We start from the raw sequence: 15,877 nt of genomic DNA on the forward strand, positions 1-15,877 counted from the left end.
AACACTGCCTTTGACAGTAAATCATGGCATCACATCTGTCACCAGGGGAAGTTCACTAAATATATACAGGGCTTCTTCCTACTCTTTGCAAATTTTGCATCTTGGAGTTGGGAGTGGAGATCATTGAGCCATTTGGTTTCCGTTAGGTGGAGTGGGATTGATAATAGTTAAAAGAGACAGAGTTAATGTAGAGTGAGCTTTAAATATGAATTTTCTTCCTCAGTTCGCCTGGCTTATATCACAACATTAATTTTTTCCATAGTTTTTCCTATTTAATTATTGAAATTTATTTATGAACAGCTAATAAGCTGAGAACATTCTGAAAAATGATTTACAAGTATTTTGTTATTTACCTAGAGCTTTAAAGCTTGGATACCTCACTCAGGATATGATTGATGACTATGAACCAGCATTAATGTTTACCATCCCAAGATTAGCCATTGTATGGTAAGTATTTATAACTTTTACTTTGATTTTTATCTATGAATAATATTTTATTGAAAGTTTTTTGGTAAAGTCACATAGCAAAGTGTTCATTGTTTCACACCTGCTTGCAGCTGATTTTTATGAGCACATTCTTTCAAAGAAAGAACCAGAAAAGGCAGTAAGATCACAAAGGAATTAACAAGGAGTGGCATTAATAAAGCAACAAGTGCCAAATGGAGAAAAGTCAGAGCAGCTAATTATGCAGACTAGGAACTGAGAGCAGCTGGTCAGTCATCCCCCCAGAAGGAAATGCAGAAGTGAAGGGGTTTAGAACATCACATCATCCAAACCAGACTCGGTACTGTACACTCATCTTTTATAAATAAATTCTTTAGATGCAAACGTTTTACCTCGCTGCATAAGTAAGAGCCTTATCATATGGATCCATGAAAAACTGATTTTCAGTAGTAACCATTTAGTTTCCTTCATGATACATACTAGAACCAAAGGGACCTGCTATGGAATCTACTAGCATAGTACAGTGTAACAAAAAGTGAATGACGTACAGACCTCTTTCTAGAACGTCTTTACTGTATACAACTGGCTGGAATCAGAAAAATGGCATGTTACCTCTTGGCCCTTAATTTTTCTGCTCAGACTGCTGGGTGGAGCAAGCTTTTCACTTAAATCAGTTTACAACAATAGCACATATGAAATGAACAAGATGAATGCTCCCTAATGGATATTGTTTATTTAATAAGACAGCAATTTCTCTGGAGTAAAGGAAGCAAGGCTACAAGTACTGCATTTTCATAAATGTTATGGTTTTTTAAAGTTTGCATCAGGGTATTAAAATAACTTAGAAAATAAGAAACCTCATACCTGCAAGTGTAAATTTCTCCTTGGGAAATCACTCTGGTTCATTGCTCCTGTTAAGCAGAGTACTGTGCCTATAAATGTCACAACTAACTAAATAAATAAATTCATCTGAGCATCAAAAGTCAGCAAGACTATGAGAAAGTGACTGCTCATCATGTTAAACACCATTTAGAGTCTGCAGTAGCAGGCGGAAAACTCATACAAAAAAATAAAATATATCTAGTCTGGCTGGAAAACCAAAGACACTCTGAGAAATGGCCTTTGCCAATCCCAGATTAAAAATCAATATGGCTGCTCCCAGAACAGACAATGAGATGAAAACATGCATCACCTCCAGCTGATATTCCTGGAAAAATTGTATCATCCAGATACAAAGTTTCCTTGAATACTGGTAGGCCTAATGTTTGGACTGTAGAGAAATAAATCTTAAAATCTAGGAAGATACGTCTAGAAGGTGCCATGCTTGTTAGCATATGGTATTTCTTTAGTGAATAAAAATCTCCTCCTTTCTAGCAACTGTTGCTAGATAGGGTGAGATACAGCTGAATATCTGGACTGGCAGAGAGACAAAATCTGTGGGGATCAATTCACCCAGCAATGCAGCATTGTGTAGGGTAGGTGATGTAGCATGAAATGCAGCTACTATACAATAAATTCTTACGCTGAATGCCTGTAAACTTAGGGCTTGTCTACACAGCCTGGCAAATCATGCCAGAGGGGTGTGATTTGTAAAGCAGATTAATGAGCTGCACGGGAAATTTTGGTTAAAATATTAGGAAAAAATTAGCTACAAGAACAGCTGAGCAACAAGTTACCTGTAAAGGTTGTGGAATTACCATCATTTGAGATTTGAAGCATAGATTAGCTAGTGCTCTGTCAATGCTGGTTTGGGAATAATTAGGTCAATTTATAATATAATATAGGAGTGGGGGGGGGAAGCAATGGACTAAATCAGAGGTTCTCAAACTTCATTACACTGCGACCCCCTTCTGACAATAAAAATTACTACATGACCCCAGGACGGGGTTCCAAAGCCTGAGCCCGCCCGAGCCCCACGACCCAGGGGTGGGTGTGGGAAGCTGAAGCCAAGGGCTTCAGCCCCAGGCAGGGGACCTATAACCTGAGTTCCAACATGCAGGTCTGAAACCCTCAGGCTTCGGTCTTGGGTGGTGGGGCTCGGGCTTCGGCTTCTGCCCTGGGGCCCAGAAAGTCTAAGCCAGCCCTGGCGACCCCATTAAAATGAGGTCGCAACCCACAGTTTGAGAGCCGCTGGACTAAATCATTATTAAAGATCCCTTAAAATTCTACTAGTCATAACATTGAGAGAGATGAAGAACTGGAGAGATTGGTTCCACCATACTGAATATTATGTTATCACTTGATCCATTTAAAAATATTCAGCATTCTCCAGTTCTCTGCAGTCCAGTTTCCTCACAATTCTGATTACATACTACTGGACAAGGTTACATGTAATGCTTTTTTCCCTGCCATTCCAAGGAGGGTAGGAGTGGGTGTGTCTGTCTTTATATATTTATATTTGTTGTTGGTTGTCAGTGCAGTAAAACCCTCAAAAGTTTGTCCTCCCATCAATGCACTAGGATTTAAAGGTGTAATTTCCTCACTTAAAGCACCCATGGCACTTTCTCTAGCCTGCTGTAAACTTCATCCTAAAATTTTAATACAAGTGGTTCCTCTAAATCCCCTCAAAAGTTCCCATTTTCCCCTGCCACAAGGAGGGGAAGCATGTGAAGTCCCATATCACCTGGTGCCAGAGAAGTGCCTATTGACTATAACTTGGATAATGACTCTTCTTCAGACTCGTCGATAATGAACCACTTTTCCAGACATTCTACTACATGGTGTTAATGTTTTAGAGGATGAACAATAATTGCTGCCATTCAGTTTGTAAAGACATATGGGACTATCCTTATGCTGAATGGCAGGAACTCGCATGGCAACTCTAATGTTTATCTTTTTATTTATAAATGTCTGTCCATTTTAAGTTCTCTAGGAACACGTACAGTAGTAATAAACTAACCGAAAAATAACATACTGACCAATGCCAATCAACGCAAACTGCATCTAATGCTGGATGACTCAGAGGAATGTTTTTAAATTATTTAATAAGAGATCGCAATATTCTGTTAATCCTAATAATCGACAGTTAAAAAACCTAATGAGGAACTTGTTGAGGAAAAAACCCATTTGAGGGGAGCAGACTAAATGAATTCAGCTTATTCCACCTCAGTCTACTAGAATTAAAGGCTATGAAAATTGAAATGTGTATCTCATTCCAGTATTTAAGGGCATGTGAGTCATAATAAAGTGAGACAGTCCAAAGGCCTCATGTTAGTAGAAATTTGGGCCAAATATCTCATCTTTGCTTCACAATATTTTCTCTCTTAAATTGTAAAAACTTTTACAAAACTTCCTGAAAGTATTTTCAAGCAGAAGTGTCTGTGTGTGTGAAGGCAGAAAGTGTAGATATTGCAAAAATGTGCCTGATAACTTGATCCTGTAAGGTGCAGAGCACACTGGCCTTGATCCAGCAAATCACTGAAGCATGTAAGCAGTCCCACTGGACAGGGCCAGAGTACTCAACTCTTTGCAGGACTGAGCTCTGAGGGTGCATCTACACTGCAGGATTCTTTCGGTGGCACATGGTATTCTTTCGGTGGCACGTGGATGGCATGGTGGAGCCATTCTCCACTGAAAAGGCCCCAGTGCAGAAGCCTTTCTCCGTTGCAGGAAACTACTCTGGTACCAGGGAAATGCTCCAGCAGTAGAGGACAGTGGGGAAAGGCTGGCAGCTTCCTGCTGCTGGAGCTCTCCTCTGCCACAGGGAAAGGAAGACTCCAGTGGTGGGGAAAGGCTCTGGCAGGGGTGAAGCAGCAGGAAAAGTCTGAGCTTTTCCCCTGCTACCTACCCCCTGTCAGAGCCTTTCCTTGTTGCAGGGCAAGGCTATGGTGGCAGTGGGGAACAACTGAAGCCTTTCCCCACTACCAGTGACTTTCGGTGACATGTGTAGCCACACAACACAATATGCTTTTTGCACCGAAAGTGGTGTGTAGTGTAGAAGTAGCCTGAGAGTGGCTCTGTCCAAAAAAAAAGTATTTCACCGGAAATGAGTTTCATAAAAATGTATGAGCAAAACAACATAAAATGGCTCACCCTTTCCCAAGTGGCAAAAATTCATATTTAATTGCTTTCAGAATGAAACATTTCCATGAAGTTTTCTCTTGTTTATTATATCACCAACGAGTTGTATGAAATCTAAGATCTCCCTCTCATCTAACTTCTATAGTTTTTCACTCCCTAAAGAAATTCAGACAGAACCGTATCTGAAAGGTGCTAATTGTGTAACATAATTACTGGCCCAATGAACATGGTTTTGCAGCAGTTAAAAATTTAGCCTGAGCAGACTCTGGTTTCTTTCCAGAGAAAAGGTAATGCTTATTTTTCTAGACAAGACTTTAGTACCTGAGTCAGCAGCAATTAGTTCATTGATAGCAGTCTGTCTACTGAAATAAAGAAACTAAAGAATTAAAATTGTGTCTACAGTAACTGGAGAATTGAGGTCTTCAGCCAGAAAGGATTTGTGAAAGGTGACTTTCAAATAGAATGAAAAAAATCTGTCATGTTCAGAGTTGTGTTGATTGCCCCCAATAAACAAGCTTGGCTTTTGGCATATTGACACTAAAAAACTCAGATGGCTAGCTCCATTGCTGATGAAAGGTTACAGAATGGACCTTGCTGGTAACAGGACAGTAAAAAAAGATTCTCACTAATACATGAAGGCCCAAACTAAAGTTGCAGAGTGACAGACAGATCCTTTTTTAAAAAAAAAAGAAAAACTCTTGGGCATTTTCAAAATAAATTACTTCATTGTTTTGTACCATCTTTAGTTGTAAACACAAGAAACATAGCAACATTTTCTCAGAAAGCAAAGAAATAGCACTCAAGTGATGCCCCCATATATTGATTTTGTGCTCCAGTGGGATTTCATAGTATTTGTGATTATATCAGCCTATGATACATGCTGGAGTGTTTCAGAAGATCTTCAGCTGGCCATTCACGGCAGAGCTGGATGGAAATGAACAAAAAAGGGGGCAAAAAGTGAGTTTGTTATTATTATTGTGCTGAATGCCTCTATTAGTCTGTCTGTCAGAGATTCAGACCCCTTTGGAATTAATCAACAACATCCTGAAGCTTAGGTGTCTTTTAAGAAGGCTGCCTTCAAAGTAATGAATATTTGCAAACTAAGACTATCAAACTGCAAAAAACAAAACAAAACAAAAACTCTGTGGCAGCAAGTCTCAGAGCTCAGGTCAACTGAGTTGGGCTCACACTATGGGGCTTACAGTTGTGTACATGTTCCCGCTCGGGGCTCTGAGACCCTCCCCCAATCCTACAAACCCTTATGCATGTAAGTAGTTTCATTGAAATCAATGAGACTACTCATGCTTAACGTGAAGCATAAGCAGGATCAGGACTAAAGCTTCCTTTCTTTGGAGGACACCTTCCTACAAGCAGTTAGTTAAATTAGTAGCCTGGTAGTATGGAAACGTTACATCCTGTAAAGCTTCGTGTTTCTTTTCTAGCACAGATGTTTTTTCTACCATTCTGTATTTTAATTTGACTGAGAGAGGCTGATATAATCACAAATACTAAGAAGCACTGGCACTCAGAGGGGTCAAACCACCTGTCTAGAACCTATTTAGAATAGAAAGAAGAAGAAAGTTAGAATGTATCTTGGGACAATAGAGTCCAAAATATTCTGATAATTCACTTACTAATTTCTTCTAAACACTCATTTTTAGTTTTTCCAAGTCAGTTAAATAAATGAAGTAAACAATGGATTCGTTCTGCAGTATGGTTTGATTGCTTTTCCCCCACATATAAAGGAACCAAATTCCTTGTAGTCTGTTAAATGTCTATAACTTCTTACAAATAAAAGAAAAATAAGGTATCTTAGAGAGAACATATAATTACATAAAATTTGCATAATTATGCAACCAGCAGCTTGAATATAATTTCAAATATTTGTTTATTGATGGTTTTCTGATTCTAAACTCTGTCCAAGCGTCATAAAAAAGATTTATTTTGTTTGTGTGTCTTAAATACAGTGGGCTTGTAGTTTATTCTGAAGGACCATTGAACTTGGACCGCAAGCCAGAAGATATGTCTGAGCTTTTCAGACCCTTCCACACTTTGCTAAGGAAAATAAGGCAAGTAATAAAAGATTTCTGTTTCTTGAAATTACATCTTTCATAGGGTGAATATGAGAGGACTGAAAATTACGCATAAAAAGGAAAATGTTTCAAAAACTATTTCTATGCTTACTCTGTTACCATAGGTTTCAGAGTAACAGCCGTGTTAGTCTGTATTCGCAAAAAGAAAAGGAGTACTTGTGGCACCTTAGAGACTAACCAATTTATTTGAGCATAAGCTTTCGTGAGCTACAGCTCACTTCATCGGATGCATACCGTGGAAACTGCAGTAGTCTGCTGCAGTTTCCACGGTAAGCATCCGATGAAGTGAGCTGTAGCTCACGAAAGCTTATGCTCAAATAAATTGGTTAGTCTCTAAGGTGCCACAAGTACTCCTTTTCTTTCTGTTACCATAATTTACCTTTTTTTCCCCCTGTGTATCTTTTTGTACCCAGCAGTCAGTTGAGCTGATTTTCTTTACTCTGGTCTGTTCTCAATTTCTTCCAGTTCTTTTTTACCCTTTTTTTTTTCCCTTGAATCATTTTATTATGTTTGTTTTTCTTTATTTTCAATAGATATGATAGGTGGTGGATGGCTGCAATATTGAAGCTAGACATTTTATAGTTTTCGTTAACTGTTGTGTTTCTGCTTTAATTACATTTATTTTATATTTTTTGTTTAACTCAGTATGATATGATGCAATACACAGGTAGTGATTTATTAGATTATTTCCATCTGTAATTTCTATTAGGTTAGTGGTTATCAGACTTTTCCATATTGTGGACCACTTCTTTAAATAATAGATCATTTCCTGCACACCTCCTTTCCCAACGGCCAAATCCCAATAACTCTCTTGGAAACTACAGTGTTTGGTTTAATTAAAAGTAATAACAGGACTACATCAGGAAGAAGGAATAGAGCTAACCTCACTTTAATGAGATGGTTGGTTACCTCCCTCCCTTTTTGTCTAAACACTTTTTCTGGGTGTAGGAGCTTAGGGTCAGATTTTTAAAGGTATTTTTGGCATCTAATGGGATTTTCAAAAGCACCTTGGTGCCTGAAACTCCTTGTTTTCAATAGGTGTTAGGCAATTAGATGCTTTTGAAAATCCCATTAAATACCCTTAAAAATCTGGCACTTAGGGGCTAAATTTTCAAGTGACTGTTCATTTTGGGTGCCTCAGTTTTGGTGCCCAATTTGAGACCTTTTTAAAGGGGCCTGATGTTCAGAGTTGCTGAGCCTCCACCTCAAAAAAACAGGACCCTTTAAAGTGTCTCAGCTGAAATACTGAGGCTCGTAATCACTAGAAACTTCTTAAAATGTAAGCCTATGTTTTAATAGTACTGAATGTCCTCACACTGCACACGGGTTCCACTGCTCTAAATTTTTCTAGATCATTTTGCAGTATGGTTCTATCCCCCTGTGTGTTTGCCATTCATTGAATTTTATGTTTAGCCAAAATTTGATCACAACTGAGGTTACAGTACATCACAAACACAGAGAAATGAAGCTAACAAAGGGACTGTGCAGAGTGCAGAAAGATGTTTGTTTTTGTGTTTACTTTATCAAAAAAGCTTCTAGAAACCCTAAAAGAATCCAGGATTAGGCTACAACTAGCAGAAAGCAGCCCTACTTAACAGTGAGCAGATGCTTCCCTGTTTTTGTGGAAGCGCTCCACCTCGTTCACGGACCACAGTTTGAGAATCTCTCTAATAGGTCATTTATTCCTTTATCCTGCATATGCAGTATTGTTCAATACAGAATGGGCCAGATTGTAAACCAGTGTGAAGTGGCTAAGCTTCATTGACTTCACCTGAGCTATACTGATTTGCACAAGCTAAGAATCTAGACATGTATTTTTAGTGTTTTGTCTAGTCTAGTTTTAAATGTCCTAAGCGATGGAGCTTGCACCATTTCCCTTAAATGTGTTCCGTAGCCTGGATCTATTTAATGTGAGACAGACTAGGTAATATCTCAGATTTGCGTGTCATCCTTGCGCCGGGGGCATGCTAATCTTCTCTGTATGTTCCAATTTCCCTCCTCCAATTTTCCTCCTCCTGTTTGTTTACATCTTTGAAAACCTTTAATTTTGTTATTGCTCTTCCCTTAACAAACTAGATGTTTCTTTAACATGCACTATTATGAAAAGAAGAAAAATATGTTGGACTAGGTTTTTCTGTAGCCAGAAGCAGTATGTGATTGTAAATTGCAATACTGACACTAAAATCAATCAGGTTATTATATGCTATCTTGAACTGTATGGACATTGTTTCGTGGATCCACTGCATGCATCCGATGAAGTGGGGTTTAGTCCACGAAAGCTTATGCCCAAATAAATTTTTTAGTCTCTAAGGTGCCACAAGTACTACTCGTTCTTTTTGTATGGACATTGATATGTATAAATAAAATTACAATTTTGATCTTTTCTTAATCTGTGAGACTTAATTACCATAAGTACTCATACACTTTTCTCTCTGTTTACAGTTAATGATACTTTATTAGTTTGTGAAATTTAGATGGAGGAAATTTTCAAATACACAAATTGATTTCTAACTCCCATGGAAAGTCAATGGGAGTTAAGCACAAAATCTCCCCTGAAATCTCTGTCTAGAAGACATATACCATAGATATGCAAGTTCATGTACAATATTGATCTTTTGGGTAGTTATCCTGTATCTCACTGCTGAAATGAATACATATTACTGTTACTACTTTGTAGTGATATTGATTTAAGAAAGCTGGGCATGAAGAAACAAATTATTGAGATGCAGAATTAATAAGGTACTCTTTACCTAGATACTCTTTACCTAGAATAAAATCCTGAAAATACATTCTTTTGTATTTAGTGCTTACTGAATTTTGAAGTCCAATTAAAGTTGCATTAAAACAAAAAGTTCTATTTACTTCCAGTACACAACCACAACAAAAAATCCTAATCTAAATTGCTCACATCCCCTTAAATTAATATGGAGATAATGTTTAAAATCTAATTTACTTGTCAGTGTTTGTACATTTTGTCTACTATTCACATTTTACAATATAGACAATAAAATCAGTTAAATCAGTTTTTGTTTTTGCTTAGTCCATTTCATTTTCAACTTTTCAAATCTTAATTGTTGGGTTGCAGTCATATCAGGGTAATGAATATTTGTTCAATAACAACTATTTCTAATGCAATCTTTTTTAAAAATGGAAAACCTTTAGCTCAATCTTTAGTTTTGAAAATGTCCGTTCTAACAAAATCTGAGTTTTGTGTCAAATTGGAGACTACAATATACTGCTTCTTAGGAAAGGGTCCAGATTTAAATTATCTGGAGCCAGTTTGCAAAATATTTTCAGTGATGCAATATTTATTAGTGAACACACAGAAAATCAAAGCAAATCATACATAAACTATGTGAAATTACAGTATGTATAAACTTTGATGTGGTTAGCAGTCTAGCTAGGTAAGTCCAATCAGGCAATTATTGCCCCTTCAACAACGTCCCTTATGAACTCTATCATCACCACTGTTCATTAAAAACAACAATAGAGCCATCTCCACTGGGTTTGCAGGGTCCTCAGCACTTAGGCAGTAGGAAGGGAAGGTGCTCCATCTCCTTTCCCCTCCCCTCTGAGTAACTGCCTTGGGGTTCTTTCATGGGCTTTCTTTGCCTTGTGACTGGTGGATTTAAACTCACTGGGTTGCAATTACTGGACAGTGAGGTGGTTTGGGGAGACAGATAAAGGAGATCAAGGGGGGAAGTCGGATGGGGCACTTGCATTTCCTTCCAGCAGTCAGACGTTAACTCACCCTCCAGTTACACTTTGGCTTTGTCACCAGTGAATGAGGGCAATAGAATGGGCTTTGGTGTGTTCTACTTTTAGAATGCTCACATGCTGTATTGCAATACAATGCTTGTTGTAAGACTATAAAAACCAACATATTATTGCAGCACATTATTGACTCCTATCAAATTTCAGTATAAAGTTCAATATTCTTTACCTGTTAGCCAATTAGATTTTCATTCTTAATATAAAACAAAACACAAGACTTATTGAAATGCTTACTGTATGATTATAACACATCTGTCATGTTGAAGTTCATTAAAGGAAATAACAGACACTGGGTTTACACTGCTCCATTAGCTATTATAAAATTACAGTATAGCTATTGGATTAGTAAAGTGTCTATTGGCTAGATAAATCCATTATATTCTTCTCCTTGATGTCCTACTGCTGGATTGCCTGATTTTCAAAGGTGCAAAGGCATCTTTGGAATCAGTGGGAACTGTAGATATTGAGCACCTCTGAAAATTAGTCTAGGAGTAATTATCCTACTCTGTGTACTATTAGCAAAAAGAATTGTTTTTTCAAGTTCTGGTGCTGTAGGCCAGGAAACAAAATGTTTTAAATTTTTAATTGAGACACATATAAGATGCATATATTATAATTATATTAATATTAACTTGGATAATTATATTAATATTAACTTGGATACATACAGTTATTCCTCACAAAAGTAGAGAGATAATACACACACTGTCATTACTGAGTAATTTCAGCCAGATCTAAAATTCTGCAGATACGTTTATCTCTAATCTTTTATCAAAGCTTTATGTCCACCTAGGGCTTGATCCTGAGCCCGTTGAAATCAACAGCAAGGCTCCCATTGACTTCAGTGGTTCAGGATCAAGCCCCTAATAATCAAATCGGTACATCATAAATACTATAACACCTCTGAATCCGTTTCATACCATTTACTGTGAATGAAAATGTAATACATTATATTCCCATCTCAGAATGTTTGGGTGATTTTGGATTTCTGCCATATGCAGCCTAGTTGTGCAGGGTGGAGGGGGTAATGGTGCATATCAGATCTGTTTCTGGAGGGTGGGGTTTAGGGCTAGATCAGTTAATTGCAATTTGCACTCATACCCACATCTTACTCCTATGGGAACAGCTACATACAGGGAGGATTGACCCTCAGAGGAAAAAAGCAATCAAAATTACCATTGTTTCTATTCTTGAAGGGAAGGGAACTTTAAATTCTGGACAGGTCTCCATAGACGCCAACCTCATGGAGGCTGCGTGGAAGATGTGTGAAATCAATTAATCTCCTAGCTGCCTTGTCCTCATCCTCTCTTCAGCTACTCTGCCCTTTTTGTGGGCTGGGCAGCCAGCCAGCTCCAGACCACTGATGGAGCAAGTTCTTCAGCCTGGGTTCTGCCAGCTGTGCAAAATGCTCTGTTGTTTTTGCAATAGGTAGAGTAACTACAGCTCATAACAACCACAGTACACTTTAAGAATCTTGCTTATTTTTTGCTTATCTGCAGTATACAGTAGAAGACAAATATTCTTTATTTTTCCAAATATAATTTGCCCTCATGTAATAATGTGTCAATTAGAATGAAGGCAGATTAGAACCCCCAAAGTGACTTTTATAGCCAATCTTTTTTCAAGTCCACCATAAAAAGGAAATATAATGAAACTGTCAGAGTTGGATTTCAAGTGCTCTACTTACTCATTTCTTGTGAATGATAAAAACAAGTTTCAGAGGAACAGCCGTGTTAGTCTGTATTCGCAAAAAGAAAAGGAGTACTTGTGGCACCTTAGAGACTAACCAATTTATTTGAGCATGAGCTTTCGTGAGCTACAGCTCACTTCATCAGATGTTTACCGTGGAAACTGCAGCAGACTTTATATACACACAGAAATCATGAAACAATACCTCCTCCCACCCCACTGTCCTGCTGGTAATAGCTTATCTAAATGGCCCACCTGTTGATCACTTTAGATAAGCTATTACCAGCAGGACAGTGGGGTGGGAGGAGGTATTGTTTCATGATTTCTGTGTGTATATAAAGTCTGCTGCAGTTTCCACGGTAAACATCTGATGAAGTGAGCTGTAGCTCACGAAAGCTCATGCTCAAATAAATTGGTTAGTCTCTAAGGTGCCACAAGTACTCCTTTTCTTTTTGATAAAAACAAGGCGAGAGAGAAAGATCCAATGTTATTTTTTTCATAGTAACATAGGACTTGGCATACTGGATCAGACCTGAGGCCCATCTACTCCTGTATACTGCCAGACACTGGCCAGTACCAGAAGCATCAGAGGAAGGCATAAGAACCGTGCAGCAGGCAGATGTAGGATAATCAGCCCCCTGAAGTAGGTCTCATCCTGATCTCTAATGGTTAGCAATTTAACTTAATCCCTGAATCATGAGGTTTAATACCCCCTCCAGAAGTTGTTGTTTATAATTATAAACAACTCTGGACATTCTTGATATATATGCAATTCCTTTTTTTAATCTTGTTAAGTTATTGGCTTCAGTGATTTCATATGGCAATGGATCCCGAAGCCTAATTATGTATTGTGTGAAAAAGTATTTCCATTATTCAGTTGCCTGTATCTTATAAGAAAAAGAAGCTTCATTTAGTATCTGAAAAGTATCTCTGAAATCCTGGTAATTTTTCATAGACAGAGCAAAGGAAAAACAGAACTAGCTGAATGGTTCCCTTTCACAGTGAAAGCAATTTCAGTTTATAATAAAACTTCTGTTGATATGTTTAGAATTGGTGACATGGAACAATTTGTTTAACAGGTTTACGACATACATTGTTTCCATTCTAATTATTGAAGTAATGGCAACAGAAGATTACCCAATTTAATCTGACAGGTTTTGTATAACAACTCTTTCATCTTCTTAGTGAGGATAATTACTGCTCTATATTGCAAAGAATTTTCCTAAGAAACAATGTCCAGCGATGGTTAGTTAACTGCATATTTTAAATTTAATGCATAAAATACACCACCTTTTAGGTAAAAAGAAAAGGAGTACTTGTGGCACCTTAGAGACTAACCAATTTATTTGAGCATAAGCTTTTGTGAGCTACAGCTCACTTCATCCGGCTGTAGCTCACGAAAGCTTATGCTCAAATAAATTGGTTAGTCTCTAAGGTGCCACAAGTACTCCTTTTCTTTTTGCGAATACAGACTAACACGGCTGTTACTCTGAAACCCACCTTTTAGGTGTAACTCCATTAGGATCCTCTCGATCTGCATGCAAAAAGTTTATAATTTAGAAGTGAGCTGTAGCTCACGAAAGCTTATGCTCTAATAAATTGGTTAGTCTCTAAGGTGCCACAAGTCCTCCTTTTCTTTTTGCGAATACAGACTAACACGGCTGTTACTCTGAAACCTGTCATTTAGACACAGTATTATTCAGGTGCATAGATATATGTTGGTGTGTTTGTTCATATGTATGTATATGTGTATATGTAGAATTTAAAAATTAGATATGATTTGTATTATAGTAGCACTTAGAGGCCAGGGCCCCATTGTGCTAGGTATTATCCAGATATCTAACAAAGAGGCCATGCCTGCCCCAAAACTTTAAAATCTAAGTGTAAGGCTATAATCAACAGGTGGATAAAACAAACAAATGGGGGAACACAAAGAATCAATGAAATTATACATAGAAAACAGTGAGTCTCATCATGTAAAGTGCTTTAATTGATATAATTTTGGAACTAAAGTGGTCATACTTTATAAGTCAATATTTGTCGGACTGTGGTATCTCAGATAGTGCAGTCTGGGCCTAATTCAAACTGACTGAATTCAATGGGTGTCTTTCGGTTGACTTCATTTGTTTTGGATCATACCCTGTTTCTTTATACCTGGAATAAGAAAGAACTCAGATTCTGTAATGTGACCACTGTTGGTAAATGCAGAGTTCTTTATAGCAACAATGTAGATATGCATGTGATTTTAGAGTAGCTTTGACAATGTCAGATAAGCTTCCAGTGGGACATAGTTGAGATACTCAGCTGTTGTAAATAACCCCATTGAAGTCAATAGAGCTGCATCAGTTTACATCAGTAGAGAATTTGACTTGGTAAGAGCAAAATATGATCATGAAAACAAAGTAGATTCTTAGTCTGTGGAAAAATGTGGATAGTTGTTAAGTAGAGAGAGCTCTGAACAAATACTCCTACAAATACCTGCGTCCGACTCCACTCCCACGGCTCCCAGTTCTGAGCAATATCGCTCCACCTCATATCAGACGAGAAATTGCCACTGGCAAGTTACTGGAGAAAATACACACCTCAAGCCTGCTGCTGTACAATGATCTTTTTAAACCACTAGCTGCACGTTTGCCGTCACGTCACCCATTATGGTCTCATCCGCCATGCCAGGATGTTAGGGCGGAAACACTCTGGTGAGAGGAATGGATATCTGTTATAATCCCTAACCAGTCCCTCGTCGCCGACCCCACAATTTGCCCACGTGGTTTTGACCTGCCCCATCGCCAATGGTCCCTGTTGAACAGGTTTTGGATCAGGCAAGGTCTCTGTGAAGCCAACCAGTATCGCTGGGGCTTTCATGACAGCCCTTTGTGCGGCTGTCTTGCAACACAGACAATGATGCACATTGTCGATGAATGCCAGCGGTGGCCTCGAACTGCATCACGGCACTGAAGATGCTATCACTTGGCTAGACGACTATGCACATATTAAATAAATATATCTTTGGAATACTCTGTGAGCACACTGTCACAGATCCTAGTGAGAGCCCCTTCTTGGCCACCCACTAGGATTGCTGTGAGGGGAATCCACGCCTCTGCTCTGGATCACTGGTGTGTTTGAAGCTCCTAGAGTCCAGTCATGGCACCAACCTGAGGGTCCCCAGGCACACTCTCAGTGCACAGACCTTCTATGTGGCACCCTCCCTCCCTGAGTGTAGAAATCTCCTGTCCAGCTGCCTAGCCCCTCTGAGCACAGTGCTGAACTTTCATACTCTCCAGTACTTAAAGACTGCACTATCCCAGAACTCCTCCTCAAAGATGTGAAGCTTTGGTTTACAGTTTAACTCTCTCAAGGGCCTGCAGGAGTTGTGACGCAGTCTACACACACACTTTGTACAGTCTAATGTCTTTGTGCTCCTTATATTTAATCATGTAAAGCATAGGGGAGTATAGATCATACAAAACAATAAAACATCCTGAACACAATAACCCTCACTAACTCCCCTTCTCTTGGGAGTCCTTGGGGTACCATGTGTTCAGATAGGGAGGCAGGATCCCCTGTTCTCTTGCCTAGCCTGCCCCACAGCAGTCTTCCTCCTCTTACTCTGGTGCAAAATGGCTCTACCCATCTCCTCAGCTCTCCCTATGAGTCCATTCATGGACTCCTGCTGGGGTCATCTGCTTTTGTTCTGCCTTTGGGTATTTTTCCATTACTCCCAAATCCCTCTCCCTTCAGACATGAGGAAGAAGTCTCCCAAGTAGAGCATACCCATTGTTCTGAGTTGTCTTAATTTGAGTAGTGCAGATCACTCACCACTATCTTTGGCCTGGTGGAAAGATCATAAAACTCTAGGT

General features: G+C 38.7%; 1 protein-coding gene and 1 pseudogene across 7 annotated transcripts in view; one reads left to right on the forward strand and one right to left on the reverse strand.

The window, feature by feature from the left end:
* The window catches only part of ZFYVE28 (zinc finger FYVE-type containing 28), a 309,168-nt gene that overhangs the window by 224,161 nt on the left and 69,130 nt on the right, over window positions 1–15,877 (forward strand). For 6 of the 7 annotated variants that reach the window (XM_073342720.1, XM_073342722.1, XM_073342719.1 and 3 more), the window contains exons 6-7: window positions 358–447; window positions 6,432–6,533. In XM_073342720.1, the coding sequence (XP_073198821.1) occupies window positions 358–447; window positions 6,432–6,533 (192 nt within the window). Of the gene's footprint in view, window positions 1–357; window positions 448–6,431; window positions 6,534–12,522; window positions 12,658–15,877 lie in introns of those variants that run through there. The other variant, XM_073342726.1, reaches the window with a different exon arrangement.
* LOC140911011 (U6 spliceosomal RNA) lies at window positions 8,472–8,554 on the reverse strand (annotated as a pseudogene).

Source organism: Lepidochelys kempii, chromosome 4 (genome assembly GCF_965140265.1).
Source record: "Lepidochelys kempii isolate rLepKem1 chromosome 4, rLepKem1.hap2, whole genome shotgun sequence".
Lineage (NCBI taxonomy): Eukaryota > Metazoa > Chordata > Testudines > Cheloniidae > Lepidochelys > Lepidochelys kempii.